The sequence below is a fragment of the Mobula birostris genome, chromosome 9, assembly GCF_030028105.1.
Source record: "Mobula birostris isolate sMobBir1 chromosome 9, sMobBir1.hap1, whole genome shotgun sequence".
NCBI classification, from domain to species: domain Eukaryota; kingdom Metazoa; phylum Chordata; class Chondrichthyes; order Myliobatiformes; family Myliobatidae; genus Mobula; species Mobula birostris.
In genome coordinates, this window is record NC_092378.1 from 125,923,969 (window position 1) to 125,943,010 (window position 19,042).

Sequence of the window (19,042 nt, forward strand, 5' to 3'; positions counted from 1 at the left end):
AGTTTGTGCTTGGAGCCTCTGGTTCCGGTACCAACCCTCGAGAAGGGTTCAGGAATTTACACAGATGTTATTTCAGGTTGGTGGCTATGATGCCCGATAACAGCTTCCATGTTGTTGACAGGCAGCTTATAGGCTAGTAGCTTGATGGTGTTGCTCCTTTGTGAGGGTCCTTCAATACAAGTACTGTCCTTCCTTTAGTTATCCAGTCATGGCGGGAGCCTGCTTCAAAGCAGCTGGTTCATTTGAGCTGTCAGCTTCTTCAGCCAATAGGTGTGGATCATAGGGATGTATGGCGTGTCAGGGAGGGGTAGCACCTCAGGTGGGGGAACATGTCGAGTCCTTTTCAAGGTGGTTAGTCCACCATTGGTCCCCACCTGACACTCAGCTCTCACCTGTGGCTCCCCGTAGCTGTTTGCCTGCGACAGCGGCCACACCCCAGGCAACAGCTTCGACAAGCTGGCTAAACCAGGTGAGGGTAGCCGACGGGTCTCAAACCCTCGGTGAGGTAGGGAGTTGTCTATCCCAGCATGTGAAGACAGACTCCGGCGGATTGAGTGGACGAGACCAATGGAAGGTCCAACGGTCAAGGAGGTGGTCTCTGCAAGTGTCGTGGAACAGGTAGAGCACGACAAGACACAGAAGACGTCCTGGTCATCCACTGCGCCTAGTCCATCTCTGGTCGTCTCAACACTGGATCCAGATGGGAAGTGGGAAGAGAGAGTGAGGCTGACGCTACGCAACTCTCCCTCACTTAAATCCAAATCATGCGCTAATCTCAACACCATCAATGGTGTTGAGGTCTTCATTGGCGACAATGATGGACGAACAGGTATGGAACATGTCAGGCCCTGGTGATATCCAGTTCTTCATACTTACTACCCAATGCTGAACATCTGCTCTGGTGGTGACTGGTTCCTCCTCTGGGAGATTGCTTGTAAGTCTTTCAGCCACTGGGCACTGCTGTTTATGTGATGTTTCTTTCTCCTGTATACCCTTCCAGCACTCAGTTGCTATTTTGGTTGGTTCAGGTACTGGCATGTTGTTGCTCTGGAACTGTGGGAATACTTATCCTTGTTCTTTGGAGAGTGCATTTAGTCACTTGGCCTCTGCGTCCTTAATGTACCTCTGTAGTCTGGTATCCAGAGCTGTTAACCATTGCTTGGCAGTTTCCAGGGTGTTGACTATGGACATACCCCTGTACTTCCATAGTAGCAGAGATGAGTCTGGTCTTCCCACCTTTCTGCAGCTCAGCTAATCTACTGACATCTGCCCTTGAGGTTTTCAACCTGGCTTCCACTTGTTGACTTTGAGGGGGGGAGGGGATGTGTTATAAGAGTACTCTCCACTGTATTCCAGTTTGTATCCAGCATTTGTAGGACCACTGCAGTGCCAACACACATCAGGTTACTGATCTCAGTTATGTTGGAGGTTGCAATTGTGAGTAGTGCTTCACTAGCTGCTTCTAGCATGCTGTCAAATGGAATTTTAATGGCCATGTCTGGAGAGCCTAGTGTGTTGATTGACAGTCGCCAGTTTAGCAATGACTGCAGCAGCCAGCGTCCATATGCCCCAAGGCGAGGTTCAAACTTGCATTTTCCCTGTACAAGGTGATGCCATTACCCTTGCACCATCTGTGAGTTGTGGTGGTGGGGTTTGAACTTGCATTTCCCAATCCTCTCAGTTCTGTGGTGATGTTGCTGAGGTGCATCGTGATTGTAAATCTTCCAATTCAAGGTGTGATAACAATCCTCTGTGACAATGTTTGATCGCTGGGTAACCTGTTATTTTTTGTGAATGTAGATGATGGTCTTCATTGTTGCCGGAGTGTCCACATGAGCTTGATGTATCTTCTTTCATGTGGGTTGCTGCTAAAGTAGCATTCCATTCATTCCATGTTGTCCAGTCTTGTCCATTTATGGGGTCCTGGGTTCAGGTCCTGGTAGTGGCGGCCTGGTAGGGGTCTTGGGCTGGACCCTCAGGACTATGCAACATCTGTCCACAAGAACCTCTGGATGAGAGTGACAAGAACAAGAGTCATGCTGACTGGGATATCACCCAGATTAACAAGATCCACACCAATAGTGGGGGAACTGGGACCATCTGGTAAGAAATTGGCTAATAGAACAAACCATAAATTGAATGAAAATACAATCATACACAACATTTTATAAAATTTTGCACAATTTATTTTGTAATTCATAGAGGGCACAGTTCCAAAAGGAGCCCAAGAACAGGGTGATGAGGTACATATACATAGTTTATTGAATGTGGCAGGGCAAGTTGAGAAAAAGGTTAAACCAGCACACACAAAGTCCACAAGAACAAGACAAAGTAAGCCTTTATAAAATAGTGGTTTGGTTATGATTGAACTATTGTGTCTATATCTGGATGCCACAACTGACCAAAGTTGGAAAGACATTATGGAAGTTGCAGCAGAGGTTTCTGAGATGATTCTCAGGATGTGCTGAGACTGGAAAGCTGGGCTTCTGTTCCTTGGAAGGTAGAATGGATCTGATAAAGTCATGAAGGATATAGAAAGATCAGATGGAGAGATTCAATTTCTGTTACACCACCAAAAACCCTTACTGTGTCACCCAATCCATACTTGAGCAAGTCTGATCACCTGGATGTGCTTCTAGAGACCAGAAAAAACCACAACACTGGTGGTGAGGAGGGTGCATCTATGGCCAAGAGGCGCCGAGGAGCATTTACCTGACCGATTCGAATTGGTGGATTTGTCTTCAGATTTGCACAAATATGCCATAGCTGTCACCAACTTCATGACCTGTGTGGACGAGTGTGCGCCTTCAAGAACATACCTAATTTTTCCCAAACCAGAAGCCCTGGATGAATCAGAAGGTTCATAGTCTGCTGAGGGCAGATATATGGCCTTCAAGGCCAGCAACACAGAATTCCAGCTACAACCTTTGAAAGGCCATCCAGAGAGCAAAAATTCAATGCCACATGAAATTGTAGACATAATTGGATGCACAGCAGCTGTGGCAGGATCTGCATGCCACTGTTTCCTGTAGTGAAATCTAACAGCTTAGGTGGCAATGATGCTTCTCTCTCCGTTGAGCTCAATGTCTTTTATGCACAATTGTATGACTCCCCATACCACTTGGCAATTCTGGGATCATCATCTCAGAGGCCAACGTCAAAACATCCTTTAAAGGATGACCCTCACAAGGCATCAGGCCCCAATGGTGTACTTGGCAATGCACCTGTGGTGACCAACTAGCTGGAGTATTCATCTTCAATATCTCACAGCTGGGGAATGAGGCTCTAAAAGGCATCAAACATATCAGTGCCCAAGAGCAAGGCGAGTTGCCACAATGACCATCACCTAATAGCACTCACATCTACTGTGATGAAGTGCTTCGAGAGGTTGGATATAGCTAGAACTAGACAATGGGGTGACCTGCTGGGGCACCCTTTGAGAGAAGGGTAGTGCAGACTGACGTGACCAAAATGTACATTAAATTTTCCTGAATGCTATTGGTATTGCTTTGCTTTGGAAACTGAAGTAGAAAACCTCAGTTTATTAAAGAAAAACGATGTGTAGCGAAGCAAATATAGCTCCTCCTCATTTAACGAAGGACAGTTTTGATGGGATCATTTCTGGTTTAACTGCCATCCTCGTGCCGCTCATTGTCATTCTGGAGACATGCAATTCTTTCATCCGCTGTCTCTCCAACTCTTCTGTTATTTGTTCTTTGTCTCTGATCCTGGAGACATGCATGCCTCTCCTCCTCTGTCTCTTCTTCTCTCAACTTTTTTTGTCCTCTTTGATCCTGGAGTCATGCAGCCCTGGCCTCAACCAATTCTTGTTCTCTCCCGCTCCTTGCCGCTTCCTGACGATGTTTGGCATCATCTCTTGACCATATTGTCCCCCTTCCCTTTCCACGTGGCATAATTAGGCTGACCAATTTTTTTTTACCCTAATGCTGGATAGAAGATACAAAGCACTAACACCAAAGGATGCTGGTTATTCTTGATGACGTGGTTGGCACTCTACTAAATGGACGTGATATAGTCACCGCTGTCCTTTGACTGCAGCAAAGGGTTTTATGGGTATCTCGAAGTATGTCACTACAATAAGATTTAATTATCTCTTATTGATGGGTGGCAGTTAGATCTGCCCCAATCCTGCACATGCTGATGATGATTAGCAGAATGTGACCCTTCGAAATAGAGCTGCCCTGTCCTTTTGCTCCAGTAGGTGTCGCTGCTGAGGCTGGCCGTGCGTATTCATCGGGCTGCCGCGTCCCGATTTCCATGATGGCCGTTTGGGTCTCGGGTGAAAGCCAGCCTGTTGATTTTTGGCGAATGAGCAATTTTATACGAATATATAACCCTGAACTTTGCCTGCATTCTGTAAGTTAACGCATTTTAATTCAATTTAGCCAAAAAAAGTGCCACTGTAATGCACCGTTTGCGCTAATTGGAGGTCACAAATAGACAGACAGAGCATGAGAGTTTTAGTAGTATATAGATTAACTCCTGCCTGCGCAAGGACCTGGGCCTGCAGCAATTCACCCATTTCTGTAGCAGGGATCCAACTGCCTGTCCCCTCAGCTTGGGAGCATCTAGACAACAGCAAAACACAATTTATCAATTACAGCTCAGCTTTCAATCCGACCATCCCCTCAGTATTAATCATCAGGCTACTAAACCTGGGCCTCTATATCTCCTTTGCAACTGAATTCTTGACTTTGTCAGTGGGAGACCACAGTCAGTACAGATCAGTGATAACATTCCCTTCTTGCTAACAGAAGCCCACCTCAAAGATACATGCTCAGTCCACTGCTCCTCTGTTTACTGTCATGAACGTGTGGTGAAGCACAACTCAAACATTATCAATAAATTCAGAGATGACACCACTGTTAGGAGAATCTCTGTGAGGAGATGTACAGGAGTGAGATACATCAGCTGATTGAGTGTTGATGCAACAGCAACCTCACACTCAACCTCAATCAGCAAGACAAAGAAACTGTGGTACATGCACCAGTCTTCACTGGGTCAGCTTCAAGTTCCTGATCTGCCCTGGGCTCAACACATTGATGCAATCATAAAGGTGGCACAACAGTTGCCCTACTTCATTAGGATTGAGGGCATTTGGTATGACACCAAAGACCCTGAAAGTTTCTACAAATGTGTAATGGAGAGCATCCTGATCAGTCGCATCACAGCATGATAGAGGACTCAATGCACAGGATCAGAAGGGGTCGTTAACTCAGCCAGCTCTATTATAGACTCTCTTCCCCACTATCAAGGACATTTTTAAGAGGCTGTGCATCAAGAAGGTGCCATGACTGAGGATCCCCACCATTCTGGATATGCCCTCTTCTCTCTTCTACCATCAGGAAGAGGGACTGGAGTGTGAAGATCCACACTCAATTCAGAAACTGCTTCTTCCCCTTCAGATTCCTGAGAAGTCCCATGAATACCACCTCATTTTTGCACGTATTATTTATTTTGTAATTCATTGTAATTTTATGTCTTCATACTGTCCTAATGACAAAACAAATTTCATATCATATTCTGCGATATTTCACACAATTGTGATGATCTGGGACACACGAAGGAGAGTGGAAACAACACCCACCAAAACCTGCAGAAAGCAATGTGAAATATTTTTGAAAGAGTTACTAACTTAAAAGAAAAAGTGAGGTTTGCAATGGCCAAATGACCCCCTACTGAGCTGCAAGAGCCAGAGTCTTTTCTACAAACCCAGAAAGATGAAATTAATATTTTATCCTGTACAAGGAGCATCACTGGATAGCAAATTGATTACATTCACAAAGGCAAGGGGTAGTCATTAGTGATAGTAGCTGTGTGCATGGTCAAGTCATCAGTGGACCCCCCCCCCCCCCCAAGTGTTCAATGTTGGGGCCATTACATTTCTCAATCATGATTAACGATATGGATGAAAGCACAAACCTCCAGAATGCGGATGATACAATATGTGCTCAGAAATTAAGGGCAAAATCAAACGAGTTCAGTAAGGGTTTAAATAACCTTCCTTCAACATCAGGTCAGCGGTATGGTAATGGCATTTATTCTGTTAGCCTCAGCTGTAGGTGCAATGTTCAGTCATCAGTGTCCTCCTCATACTAGGATGGGGAAGATTAAAATCAAGCTCTTGCTGAAGATATTGATCTGACGTTCCCACAGTGACTCTGCTTTCTACAACCTATATCCGAACACTTGCAGTTTTAGTGTTTGTATGTGTATTCTGCAGGGGCGGAAGGATACTGGGGGAATGAAGATTAGCAGTTGGAAGGTAACTGCCATTTCAAACATTGCTAAAGCCAAGAACTTCAACTGGAATACTACGGCTAAGAGAATTTCAATATCATCTTGAGATACACTTAAAAAAAAACGCAGGGACATTGGCAGGCATTTTCTGTGTGAATTGAATAGTTAGTAACCAAGGACAAATCTTGAGCTGCTTTGGAGAGAATCAGTGGGCGTGATCTCAAGAGAAAAATGCTTATAACATTTCATCTATAAACATAAAGTGTGGCCAGACTTTGATCCAAACACAATGCATGGTCTCACCTCACAGCTCTAATCACCAAGATGCCCACCTGGCAAAGGTGGGCACTATGATGTTAAAATTGACTGATGGGTTAGTTGGTTAAAAAAGTGAAATAAAATCCTTAGAACATGACATAGGATAAGAAAGTGCAGAATACTTGTGGGTAGTCAAGAAACAGCAAGTGTAAAAGGATCCTGATTTGAGTTAGATATAGGTTTCCGAAGAGACTGCTGTGGAGGTCGTCAATGGGTATATTTAAAGCAGAGGTGATAGGTTCTTGATTAGCAAGGGTATCAAACTTTACGCGGCGAAGGCAGGAGAATGGAGTTAGAGGGAAAATAAGTTGGCTATGATCGAATGATGGTAGACTCAATAGTCTAAATTCTGCCCTGTGTCTTATGGTAATGAGACATCCAGAATTACATACAGTACCTCAAAAATGGTATAAGTAAAATTAGTGCCATTATTCTGACTGCTAGGTGAAGCATATTGTTAATACAAATCAGAAGCAAAATTAGGCCCTATAAAACTTTTCTGAGTTCAAAAGGCACTCAAAGAAAGCAACCATAAGTTTCCTAATGTAAACGTATGCTTCCATCAGGAAGGGTAGCAAGGGCCATATTTATGAAAAATCTAGCATGTATGGACCGAATGAATGCTGATAACATTCGGCATTGCTATCAAAATGAATGGAACTGATAAAACACTACAAATCATGTCCTCTTTGCCCCAGTTGTACATAGTTCAATTGATTGGAAAAACTCCCATTAGTGCTGTTGAAAGTCATCAACATCATGCACTTTAATTGGTGGATTATTTCTTTTGGTTATTGCTGAAACTCTTACACATTTTAAGTGGCTTTGACTGACCAAAAGAAATGGCTTTCTTGGTGCCAAGATTCAAAGTAAAATTATCATCGAAGTATATACACGGCACAAAATACTACCCTGAGATTTACTTTCTTGCAGTCTACGCTGATTCAGGAGCCTGATGGTTGAAGAATACTAGCTGTTCCTGAACCTGGTCGTATGGGACCCAAGGCTCCTGTACCTCCCTCCTGATGGTAGCAGTGAGAGCATGACCTAGATGACGGGGGTCCTTGATGATGGACGCTGAGTTCTTATGGCAGCACTCTTCATAGATGTATTCAATGGTGGGGAGGGCTTTTCCTGTACTGAACTGGGCTGCATCCACCACCTTTTGTAGGCTTTTCCATTCTTGGGCACTGGTTTCCATATCAGGCTGTGATGCAACCAGTCAGGATACTACAGAAGTCTGTCAAAGTTTTAGATGACATACCAAATCTGCACAACTTCTAAGAAAGTTGAGGGACTGCTGCACTTTCTTTGAAATGGCATTTTGTGCGCTGGTCCCAGGACAGATCCTCTTATATAATGTCCAGGAATTTAAAGTTACTGATCCTCTCGATGGACTGAATGGCCTAATTCTACTCCTATGTCTTATGGCCTCTCTGCCTCCAATCCCTTAATGAGTACAGGCTACTGCCCCCACCCCCAATTTATTCCTCCTGTCGTCTATAATCAGCTCTTTGGTTTTGCCGACATTGAGTGAGAGTTAGTTGTATGGCACCACAACCAGAATTTCAATCTCCCTCCAATATGCTGATTAATCACCACCTTTGATTCAGCCAACAGTGGTGATGTTCATTATTCGACATTCATTGTTTTGCTGCTACTGTGCGATCGAGAATCTCCGGAGGGGAAGACCTCAAATCCTCGGCTTTGCGTATCGCCTGTTGCCGGGGCCGGGGTTGAAACGCTCGGCAGAGATGGTGCTCAGTGCAGAATAGGTAGTCGGAGACTCGGAGCTTTTCGGATGGACTCGGAGTCAGATTGTGGTCGGATGCTTCCGGGATGCTGCATCGGCAAGTTGGCGGCGCTGGAGGTTTACCGTCTGCGTGAGATGATGGGACTTTCGAGTGACTCTGAGACTTTTACTGTGCCATGGTCTGTTCTTATCAAATTACGGTATTGTTTTGCACTGTTGTAACTATATGTTATAATCATGTGGTTTTTGTCAGTTTTTAAAGTCGGTTTGTCATGTGTTTTCGTGATATCATTCTGGAAAAACATTTTTATCATTTCTTAATGCATGCATTACTAAATGACAATAAAAGGGGACCGCGTGTCCTCATAATCATAATAATAATCATAAATGCTTCTGGAAATGATCGGGTATTACAAATGGCTCTTCGAATTGCAAATTACTGAGAGAATGGGCTGCAGCCAACTGAACAATGAAGAGGAGAAAGAGCGAGCTCTTAGCAATGCCCCTTCTCATAACAGACAGCACTACCTTTGCCATGGGAGCCAAAATACGTAGCCAATCTCCTTTTATTAAAATAATTTTGGCAGCCTGCTCCAGGCTAGTATCTCCTACAAGAGAAGAATTGGAGTGTGTCACGCAGTGGTGTACCTTATATTTGGGTGACAACACTTCTGGTTGAATAACTTGAAAGATGGCATTTTTGAAAGCCTTCCACTGACAAGTCTGAGAGGGTGGGGCAATTCTGACGAATTTTAGGTTTTGACCTCTGGCAAAGTAAAAACTTGAACAATACACAAGGCTTGTGATGATTCTGCTGGGTATGGCATTTTGAAGACAAATTATTAAATATGGAACTTGCATGATCCAGTTAAGCAACCTCTTGGGATGCCGGAATCCAATCTGAATTTGTTACTGTGTTTTAAAGCGATTGCAGGAGATACTGGAGCAATAACAGAAAATACTGGAAGCTTCTTGGAGGTTAGGCAGCATTAGAAAGGAGAGGTGGTTGCTGTTTCAAGATAAGGAATAGTTATCATAACAGGCTCTACAGTTGGACAAGGAGGACATATTGAATGTCTGTGATAAGGCGCAGACCAAAGCCAACAACTACGGTTTGTACCTTACCAGACATTTCCCATTCTCTCCAACTGAAGGCATTTTGCTTTTTGAAAGTTTTTTATGGGTTCTTGACTTGAAATGCGGACTCCGCTTCTCTCACTACTAAGTCTGCCTGACCTATTTCCAGCATTTTGAGATTCCTCTCTCTCCACCCTCCCAAATCCCACCAGCAGCAAGTTTTGCAACACAAAATGCTGATGAAGGACCTTGATGTGAAACGTCGACTGTTTACTCTTTTCCATAGATGCTGCCTGACCTGCTGAGCTCCTCCAGCATTTTGTGTGTGTTGCTTGGATTTCCAGCACCTGTGATTTCCTTGTGTTTAGGATCAGCCATTTTTCTTGGCTCTAGTAAGGGTCAGCAGAGTTAAACATTCCAAGATGATTTCTGCAATGTATTGCACCACAATAGACTTGGTTTAAATGTGTTCCTTCTTGTAATAATTCCGATAAACATAAAATAAGCAAGTTATTCTTATTAATGTTGTGTCTCTAATTCTATGCAGCTGCAAGTTTTGCATTGCACCTTTGCAGACCACAAGCTCAACTTCCGACTTTGACTCCAACCCACTGTTGCAGTTGATCATTTACCAGAAAACTGCATGTGTAGATAACTGCAGTTTTTAGATCCATTAGCAGAAATGAACTGAAAATCTGAAATGAGTTTCCAACTCTTTGTTAAACCTCAATTGTCTGCTTTAGCCAACTTGTTAAAGAAAAGTTTCAAGCCCAAGTTTCTCAACACAAATTCCTTCAACATAACTACAATAACAAAACCATGCCAGACCCACAGACCTGTTCAATAGTGGAGGAAAAGCCATACTTTAAGATGCAACATACATTCATGAGACATTGTTATATTTTATTGATTTTTCTTCATTTATTGAAGTAACAAGAAAATTAAGGAAAGCAACAAGACTCTACATTTCAGATTTTATTTTACAAAGCCCAGGATTAGTTTCACCCCTCAGTTTACGAACAGATCACTAGATCTTGCAAGAAATTAACTCAATTTTCATTTCAATTTAATCAATCAAGTTGACAATTGGGTAATTTCCAAAAACAGGGAAGTAAATTTGCTCACCCCATCACCACTCAGTAGTGACGATGGGATTCATCCCAATTACCAAGCCACTAATAGAGTTTGGAACTTTTCCAAATCATGTGTGAAAAGTGGTTATCTTGCTTAGAGTAAAAGATAAACAAACTGCCCAAGCCACCTACAGTGTAATGATAGTTGGTCCCGTTTATTGTTCCTAGTTCGAATTACTCTACTGAATGTCTTACCAGTCATTGAATGGGGAATAGGAACAAGAAATCTTTGGATTCTCATTTTAATGCCCGTGTCGGGGTCTTGCATTGCCACTATCAATTTCTCCATCTGCAAAGTAATATAATTATCATTAAGAGATAAAGCCACATTAAAGTCTAATTCCCACTTTTGTACGCTAACATAAATAAAAGATTGAACGAAGAGATTACGCATTTTCTAATCAAAGTTAACCCCAGAGCAGAACAGAATTAATTCTACCGTAGAATTTATCTACATAGATCCGCGATCATCCGTTTTCACGCAGTTTTTTTTTATTCGAGAAGAGATCGCAGATCAAAATTTTGAAGCACAGAATTCCACTCCCCCCCCCATCCGAAGCAATCTCACTTTGCTACGATTGCTAACTTTTACCCATTTACTGTAGCTACAGAAAACACAAGTTCTCGCATAATTTTCAGTTCAGTCTGCAAGGGTAAATTCTACATTAAAGTAAGTTTATGGCAGTGCTCTCTCACCACTCACCCCCAACCGGTCAGCGAAAACCCCTTACCTTAGCCAGACATGCCATCTGCGCGCTGCCGATGTGAGAGCCAGTGTTGTGTATTGTCATGGTAAAGGCGACACCAGAGTAGCATCGCTCAGCTTTCTCCTACTCCGCAGCGGCTCCCACAGAGTCTCCCCGGAATACCTCGGCGCCTTCTGCCAAACCACTTAGCATCTGGCTGCCCCGCCTCTCCTCCCCGGGCGACAGGGCGGGTCCCACTAAACCAACACCGGTCTTAAAATATAGTGTCCTTGCTGTCAGTCACTCCAAATACTGTACCCTGACCGGACAACCACGGACCTTAAGTTTTGCTTAGAGGAAGAATTTTATTTTTTAATGAGAATCAATTGAAGCTGGGGGTAGACAGGGAATATTTAAAAGAGGGATATTTTTGTTCTAAATCGATTTAATTGGCATAAGCACAGGTGCAATGAAAACTATTTATTTATGTATTTATTTATTGAGATACAGCGCAGAATAAGCCCTTCCAGGCCTTTGAACCGCGCCGCCCTGCAATCCCCTGATTTAATTCCAACCTAATCACAGGGCAAAGAATGCAGGACTGAGGGTGCTGTATTTAAATGCAAGTAGCATTTGGCATAAGGTGGACAAACTTGTGGCGCGGTTAGAGATTGGTCGGTATGACACTGTGGGTATCAATGAGTCATGGATGAAAGACTCAGAAAGACATAGTTGGGAGTTTAACGTCGAAGGATATACTTTGTATCAAAAGGACAGGCAGGAATGCATAGGCAGTGGTGTGGCTCTGTTGGTAAGAGATGGAATTACTCCTTTAGTAAGAGGTGACATAGGGTCTGAGAATGTTTAATCTTTGTGTGTGGAGTTAAGAAACTGCAAGAGTAAAAAAAAATCATTATGGGAATCATATATAGGCCTCCAAATAGTAGCCAAGATGTGGGGTTGAGATTGCAAAGGGAGCTAGAAAAGGCATGTAATAAGAGTAATGTAACAATTATAATGGGGGACTATAATATGCATAGGATTGGGAAAATCAAGTGCTGTCAGATCACAAGAAAGGGAATGTGTTGAATGCCTATGAGATGGCATTTTAGAACAGCTTGTTCTTGAGGCTATTTGGGGAAAGACTACCTTAGATTGGGTGTTGTGTAATAACCCAGACCTTACTGGGGAGCTTAATGTAAATGTTGGGCACGTGGCCAAGTGGTTAAGGTGTTCGTCTAGTGATCTGAAGGTCGCTAGTTCGAGCCTCAGCTGTGGCAGCGTGTATGTGTCCTTGAGCAAGGCACTTAATCACACATTGTCTGTGCAAGGAGTGGCGCCCCACACAGACTTCCAATCTGCGCCTTGTAAGGCATGAAAATGCCCGACGCAGGCCTCTCATGGTCTGAGTTGACGTTCCCTCCCTCCCCTTAATGTAAAGGAACTCTTAGGAGACAGTGATCCTAAAATGATTGAGTTCATACTGCAATTTGAGAGGCAGAAGCATGTCACATGTATCAGTATCGCAATGGAATAAAGGGAATTATAGAGGCATGAGAGAGCAGCTTGCCCAGGTGAATTGAAGGAGGATACTGGCGGGGATGACAGCAGAGCAGAGATGGCTGAAGTTTCTGGGAAAAGTTCATAAGGCACAGGATAGAAATGTCCCACAGAAGAAGCTCTCATATGGCAGGGATAGGCAACTGTGGTTGACAAAGGAAGTTAAGGGCCGCATGAAAGACAAGGAAAGGTCATATAAGGTAGCAAAAGTGAGTGGGAAGTTGGATGAATCCAAAGCTTTTAAAATCCAACAAAAGGCAACAAAAAAGCCATAAGGAGGGAAAAGATGAAATATGAGGGCAAACTAGCCAATAATATAAAGCAGGATATTAAAAGTGTTTTTTAGTTATTTAAAGAGTAAAAGGGAGGTGAAAGTTGATACTGGACCACTGGAAGATGATCCTGGTGAGGTAGTAATGGGGGACAAAGAAGTGGCAGATGAACTTAATGGGTACTTTGCATCATTCTTCACTGTGGAAGACACTAGCAATGCGCTAGAGGTCCGTGAGTGTCAGGGAGCAGGAATGAGTCTCATTGCTATGACAAAGGAAAAAAGTGCCAGGCAAACTGAAAGGTCTTAAGGTGGATAAGTCACCTGGACCAGATGGACGACATCCCAGAGTCCTGAGAAAGGTTTCTGAAGAGGTAACAGGTGCACTGGTCATGATTTTTCAAGAGCCACTTGATTCTGGCATGGTCCTGGAGGAATGGAAAATTGCAAATGTCACTCCACTCTTTAAGAAGGGAGGAAGGCACAAGAAAGGTAATTATAGGCCAATTAGCCTAACCTCAGTGATTGGGAAAGTGTTGGAGTCCATTACTAAGGATGAGGTTTCAGGGTACTTGGAGATTAATGATAAAATAAGTCAAAGTCAGCATGGTTTCTGTAAAGGGAAATCTTGCCTGACAAATCTGTTAGAGTTCTTCAAGGAAGTAACACTCACAACACGCTGGAGGAACTCAGCAGGTCGGGCAGCATCTGTAGAAACGATGAGTTGATGTTTCGGGCCAGAACCCTTCGTCAGGACTGAAGAGGGAAGGGGCAGAGGCCCTATAAAGAAGGTGGGGGAGGGTTGGAAGTAGAAGGCTGGTAGGTTCAGTTGAAAAACCAGTAATTTGAAAGACAAAGGGGTGGGGGTGGGGAAGCAGGAAGGTGATAGGCAGGAAAACAATGGGTAGTAGAAGGAGGCGGAACCACGAGAGAGGTGATAGGCAGCTGGGGGAGGGGGCAGAGTGAAATAGGGATAGAGGAAGGGAGGGGGAGGGAATTACCAGAAGTAACAAGCAGGGTGGGCAAAGGAGAGGCAGTGGATGTCATTTACTTGAATTTTCAGAAGGCATTTGATAAGATGCCACACATGAGGCTGCTTAACAAGATAAAATCTTATGGCATTACAGGAAAGATACTGGCATCGATTGAGATTGGCTGTCAGACAGAAGGTAGAAAGTAGGAATAAAGGGGCCATTTCTGGTTATCTGCCAGTGACTAGTGATGTTCCTCAGGGGCCAGTATTGGGACTGCTGCTTTTCACATTGTCAATGATTTAGATAATGGAATTGATGGCTTTATGGCAAAGTTTGCAGATGATACAAAGATAGGTAGAGGGGTAGGTAGTGCTGAGGAAGCAATGTGATTGCAGCAGGTCTTAGACAAATTGGACGAATGGGCAAAGAAGTGGCAGATGGAATACAGTGTTGGAAATGTATGATAATACATTTTGGTAAAAGGAACAATATTGTGGACTATTATCTAAATGGTGAGAAGGTTCAAACATCAGCAGTGCAGGGGGACTTAGGAGTCCTCATGCAAGACTCCCAGGAGGTTAATTTACAGGTTGAATTGTGGTAAAGAAGGAAAATGCAATGTTGGCATTTATTTCAAGGGGAATAGAATATAAAAGCAAGGAGATAAGCTGAGGTTTAACTAGAATCTAGTCAGGCTGCACTTGGAGTATTGTCAACAGTTTTGGTCCCATATCTCAGAAGGGATGTGTTGTCATTGGTGAGAGGATAGAGGAGGTTCAATAAGGTGGATGTTTTCTATGGTAGAGTATCTTGAACTAGAGAGCACAGCCTCAAAATTGAGGGATGACCTTTTAGAACAGAGGTAAGGAGGAATGTTTTTATACTTTATACTTTATTGTCGCCAAACAATTGGTACTAGAACATACAATCATCACAGCCATATTTGATTCTGCGCTTCACACTCCCTGGATTACAAATATTAAATATTAAAAATAGTTAAAATTAGTAAATATTAAAAATTTGAATTGTAAATCATAAATAGAAAATAGAAAAATGGGAAGTAAGGTAGTGCAAAAAAACCGAGGAGCAGGTCCGGATATTTGGAGGGTACAGCCCAGATCCGGGTCAGGATCAGCAGTCTTATCACAGTTGGAAAGAAGCTGTTCCCAAATCTGGCCGTACTAGTCTTCAAGCTCCTGAACCTTCTCCCGGAGGGAAGAGGGACGAAAAGTGTGTTGGCTGGGTGGGTCGTGTCCTTGATTATCCTGGCAGCACTGCTCCGACAGCGTGCAGTGTAAAGTGAGTCAAAGGACGGAAGATTGGTTTGTGTGATGTGCTGCGCCGTGTTCATGATCTTCTGCAGCTTCTCCTGGTCTTAGACAGGACAACTTCCATACCAGATTGTGACACACCCTAGAAGAATGCTTTCTACAGTGCATCTATAAAAATTAGTGAGGGTTTTAGGGGACAGGCCAAATTTCTTTAGTTTTCTCAGGAAGTAAAGGCGCTGATGGGCCTTCTTGTCAGTGAACTCTGCTTGGTTGGACCAAGTCAGGTCATTTGTGATATTGACCCTGAGGAACTTAAAGCTTTTGACCTGTTCTACTTGTGCACCACCGATGTAAATTGGGTCGTGCGATCCGCTACTCCTGAAGTCAACAACCAATTCCTTCGTCTTGCTGACGTTGAGGGATAGGTTATTGTCTTCGCACCATGCCACCAGGTTCTTAATTTCCTCTCTGTATTCAAACTCATCATTACCCAAGATACGGCCTACAATTGTTGTGTCATCAGCAAACTTGTATATTGAGTTTGTTGGAAACTTGGCTACACAATCATGGGTGTACAGTGAGTACAGCAGGGGGCTGAGTACACAGCCTTGTGGGGCACCGGTGCTCAGAGTGATTGTAGAGGAGAGCTTGTCCCCTATTTTCGCAGTCTGGGTCCTGTCTGTGAGGAAGTTGAAGATCCAGCTGCAGATCTGAGTGCTAAGACCCAGGTTCCAGAGCTTAGGAATCAGTTTATTTGGAATGATGGTATTAAAGGCAGAGCTGTAGTCAATGAAAAGGAGCCTTACGTATGCATCTTTATTCTCTGGGTGTTCTAAGGAGGAATGTAGGGCCAGAGAGATGGCATCTGCCGTTGACCTGTTGCTCCGGTAGGCGAATTGCAAAGCATCGAGGTTGACCGGTAGGCTGTGGTTAGTATGTTCCATAACCAATCTCTCGAAGCAGTTCATAGCAATTGATGTCAGAGCCACAGGTCGATAGTCGTTCAGGCATGCCACCTTGTTCTTCTTCGGCACTGGGATTATCGTCGCCTTCTTAAAACACGAGGGGATCTTAAACTGAAGCAAGGAGCAGTTGAAGATTTTAGCCAGAGAAGTTTTAGCCAAAGCAGTTTTTAGCCAGAGAATAGTGAATCTGTGGGATGCTCTGCCACAAACTACAGTGGAGGCAAAGTATGTGGGTATATTTAAAGCGGAAGTTGATAGTTTCTTGATTGATCAGGGCATCGGGCATCGAGGGATATGGCAAGAAGGAAGGTGTATGGGGTTGAGTGGATTCCGGGATCAGCCATGATGGAATGGCAGAGCAGACTTGATGGGCTGAATGGCCTAATTCTGCTTCTATGTCTTATGGCCTTACGGACAATTGACAATGAACAATTAGCTTATCAACTGGTACATCTTTGGATGTGGGGGAAACTGGAGCAGCTGGAAGAAAGACACACAGTCATGAGGAGAACGTACAAATTGCTTACAGGCAGTGGCAGGAATTGAACCCTGTCACCCGTACTGTGCAGCATTGTGCTAACTACTACACTACTGTGCAGTATCACAGACGCATTACACATTCTACATCAGCAGAATTCACAAGAAATATGACTACATGATATATATGTACAGTATCTGAAATACATCTTATAGAAAGTTTTGTTTGATGATGAACTTCAATTACAAAAAAATTACAAAAAAACCATTAAAAAAAGACCATCAAACAACCAATCTGCAGAGAAAAATTAACAAATTGTGCAAACAATAAAAGTAAGCAAATAGCATTCAGAATGAAAGTGAATCCAAAGTCATGAAGCCCGGAGCAGCCAGAGCAGGCTACAACCACAGCCTCAGTTCAGAACAGAGCCAAGTAAACACTGCAAAACAGCAAGCAGAACCGCCTCGAACCTCGACTCTGGTCCTCTGGTCCTGACCCCCCACCTTTTCAATCTGGATAGATGCTCAAAATTTGGGATGTTCCTCGCTCTGGGACCCAGGCCCTGTCGCTTTGATACACTCTGGGACGGGACCCTGCTGCCATTTTTATTTATGCTGTTGTTGAAGTTATATCATTGTGGGTGGAATTATGGAATGGGTGCCTTGATCCACTGCTGGAACTAGAGTCATACAGTACAACTAAAAGAGGCCCTTCATCCCATCATGTTTGTGATAGTTATCCCATTTTATTTTCCCCAGTAGTACTCCCCAGACGCTGACATTTCCCTACATACAGATGGTTATTTACAGCAGGCAACTAAACCTACCCTGTTGCAGGCTTTGGGACCCGAGAGGAAACCGACGCAGTCAAAGGACAGGTCATAGGGAGAATGTGCAAAATCCATGCAGACAGCACAGGAGGCCAGCACTGAATCTGTGGAGCAACTTACACAGCTCCACTTTCTGCACATATGCACAGTCTCTAATTCACACAGTCACATTCAGATGCTCAGTAGAAATGGTCAGATTTGCATTTGATATGAAGCTAGGAGGAATGTTGGATTCAGTGGAGGCAGCTCAGATGTCACTAACTGAGTGGGATTGAATATACAGACAAGCAAAACTGTGTCAGATTAAATTTAACATGAACTCAGAGGGGTAAATCCTAATTTTTATAATCAGGCAATAAGCAAATGTTAGCAACTTGGCAGGTGAATTTCCCCTGACAATTCAAAACAGCTGATGACTTCAAGCAAATTTAGGAGGTTTCTGAATGGATGAATTGGGATTTATTTATTTCAACTTGACTGCATATCTGATTGCATATCTGACTGTACATTGATCTGATTGTGTATCTGACTGTACATACATGCATACAAAACAATTATGTATACAATATTAGTGTTCGGGCAAAATTCCTTCCACGTTTTCTCTCTTTATTGCTTGTACATTGCAACGGAGACACAACGTAAAGGTTTTTACTCACTCGGATGTAAGAAATAAATAAATACAAATACAAACAGCTTACAGAAGCCTTGCATTAGGGGGTTGGGATAGGAGGAACAATAACAACCAGAACCCTCTCTCATTCACCTTCCACCCACAGCAATTATTAAATACATAAAGATGCCTGTTGATACATATTTGTTCAATGTAGCCCCCCCCACTCCAAAAGCAGCCATATTTAAATTTCTGCAAGCATCTCAATCAAATGTAATCAAGCTAAAAACTTCAAATTAGTATGAGAAGACTGACTAATGCTGAGAGGCGAACAGAAGGGGCCGGCTGGTGGCGCAATGACATCGGCGCCAGACCCAGAAGTGGAGGATCCCAGGTTTGAAACCAGTCGGGTGTGCTCCTGAGTATGCTTTCCATTTGTGCCGGGTTTATTGTCAAGGTCGCAACTCGACCTCGTAAAATAAAGGGAAAAATACTGCAAAAATGTCTGTGTGAGGAGTGGCGTGCCACACAGTCTCTCTCTCGCTCTGCGCCTTGAAAAAGTCATGAAAAAGACATCATCACAGATGCACTCACGCACACGCAGACGGACACGCACAGACTCGCACGCACGCAGGCACACGCCAGAAAAAAAGAGACTAACAGAAGGATTAAGTATGTACTTCAGGTCACATATTATGGACACCATAAAGGACGTTAAAATGGAAATTGACCATTTCAGATAAGCATCAAAGATTTTCTTTGGGAAGGCTTATTTGTTTAAAAATAAGGGAGGGTATTCAATTGAAAATGCATTATAGGACTTGCCTTTCAGGCAATAATCTCTAAATTTTAAGTA

At 43.4% G+C, this 19,042-nt stretch overlaps 1 protein-coding gene across 1 annotated transcript in view; it reads right to left on the reverse strand.

Annotated features, from left to right (window-relative positions):
• rgs11 (regulator of G protein signaling 11) overlaps positions 1 to 11,288 on the reverse strand; it is a 172,504-nt gene extending 161,216 nt beyond the window's left edge. Inside the window, exons 1-2 of the mRNA XM_072267311.1 lie at positions 11,274 to 11,288; positions 10,738 to 10,831 (exon numbers count right to left, since the gene is read on the reverse strand). Of these exons, the coding sequence (XP_072123412.1) occupies positions 10,738 to 10,831 (94 nt within the window). The 5' untranslated portion in view covers positions 11,274 to 11,288. The remainder of the gene's footprint in view (positions 1 to 10,737; positions 10,832 to 11,273) is intronic.
• Positions 11,289 to 19,042: the final 7,754 nt, after the last annotated feature.